The sequence below is a fragment of the Pteropus vampyrus genome, unplaced genomic scaffold, assembly GCF_000151845.1.
Source record: "Pteropus vampyrus isolate Shadow unplaced genomic scaffold, Pvam_2.0 Scaffold42, whole genome shotgun sequence".
Taxonomy (NCBI): Eukaryota; Metazoa; Chordata; class Mammalia; order Chiroptera; family Pteropodidae; genus Pteropus; species Pteropus vampyrus.
The window spans coordinates 620,616-621,810 of NW_011888823.1; the positions used below are offsets into that span (position 1 = coordinate 620,616).

Consider the following 1,195-nt stretch of genomic DNA (forward strand, 5'->3'; position numbering starts at 1 on the left):
TCGGCCAATCGCAGCTCAGGGCTCCTGACCAAGCTTTGGGTGAAAGAACTAATAAATGCTCGCGAGCCCGGATCCCCTCACTTGGTGTCACTACGAGAGGAAACTCCGGCCAGCCGCGCTCCCGCCCCCAACCCCTTCCCCGGCTCGTCGCGGCGCTGTGATCCTTCTCCCCAGCGCCCCCAGCCTCTGTGCCACTAGCCCAGCCTCCCACCAAACTTTTTCGCCCTGGGCTCGAGATCCTGGACTCAGGGGCCTCCCAGCCTGCCCCGTTTCCCGGCTTCACCTCGAGCTTCTCCCTGGACTAGGAGCGAGCAGTCCCCCTGCCCTCGGCCTTCCCTCTCTCTCGCCAGCCTTTTTTAGGGAGGGGCTCTCCACGCTCGGGGGAGTTCCCGAGGGTCACCGGCATCGCGCTCGCCTTTCTGTCTCGCCTCTACCTGGATATAATTTCCAAGAGAAGCTGCCACCAGGATGACCACGCTGGCCGGAGCCGTGCCTAGGATGATGCGGCCGGGCCCAGGGCAGAACTACCCGCGCAGCGGCTTTCCTCTGGAAGGTAAGGGCCTCCGCGGCGCCGGGGCTGCTCCGCCCTCCTTGCGCGCTCTGTGGGCTCCTGCGGCGCGCCCAGAGACCCCCATTCCCTGGCACCCCCCACCCCAGAAGGAAACAGTCGGGGCGAGATCCGCACCCGACTTTCTCTCTGCAAACGAAAACACAGTTCTCTCCGCAAGTTCTTGCAGAGCTAGGCGGCCAGGCCTGCTCCGAGCGGGTCCACTTTCTCCTGTTGTTTTGGAAAAGCCGTGGTGGGGAAGGAATGAACCAGCTTCCGAGCACCAGAGAGCAACGTCCCCGCATTTTGTGCACCCAAAGGCATTATCAAAATTGTCCCGGCTGCACTCACATTTGCTAAACTCTTATTAGTTCTGGAAGAATTTTCTTGCCCCTGCAAAGTTGTGGTGGTGGACACCGCGCGACATCGTGCTTGGGATTTTTAGCATTAATGTGTCATTATTTAGAGTTTCATTCATCTTAAGCGGCATCTTGAAGGTTTCCTCATCCGTTTGGGAAAACTGCCTTTCAGTCACCTTAAGGGTCTGGGAATCCCGGAGACAGGAAGTTTTGCGAGCCCAAACTTTTCTAGACAGTCTGAGAGTTGGGCATCCCAGGGGGGAAGCCGATGTGGGGGCGGGGGGGGGGG

The 1,195-nt window shown here is 59.8% G+C and overlaps 1 protein-coding gene across 1 annotated transcript in view; it reads left to right on the plus strand.

Annotated features, from left to right (window-relative positions):
• Nucleotides 1–468: 468 nt before the first annotated feature.
• PAX3 (paired box 3) overlaps nt 469–1,195 on the plus strand; it is an 89,691-nt gene continuing 88,964 nt past the window's right edge. Inside the window, exon 1 of the mRNA XM_011358674.1 lies at nt 469–553. Coding sequence (XP_011356976.1) covers nt 469–553 — 85 coding nt within the window. The remainder of the gene's footprint in view (nt 554–1,195) is intronic.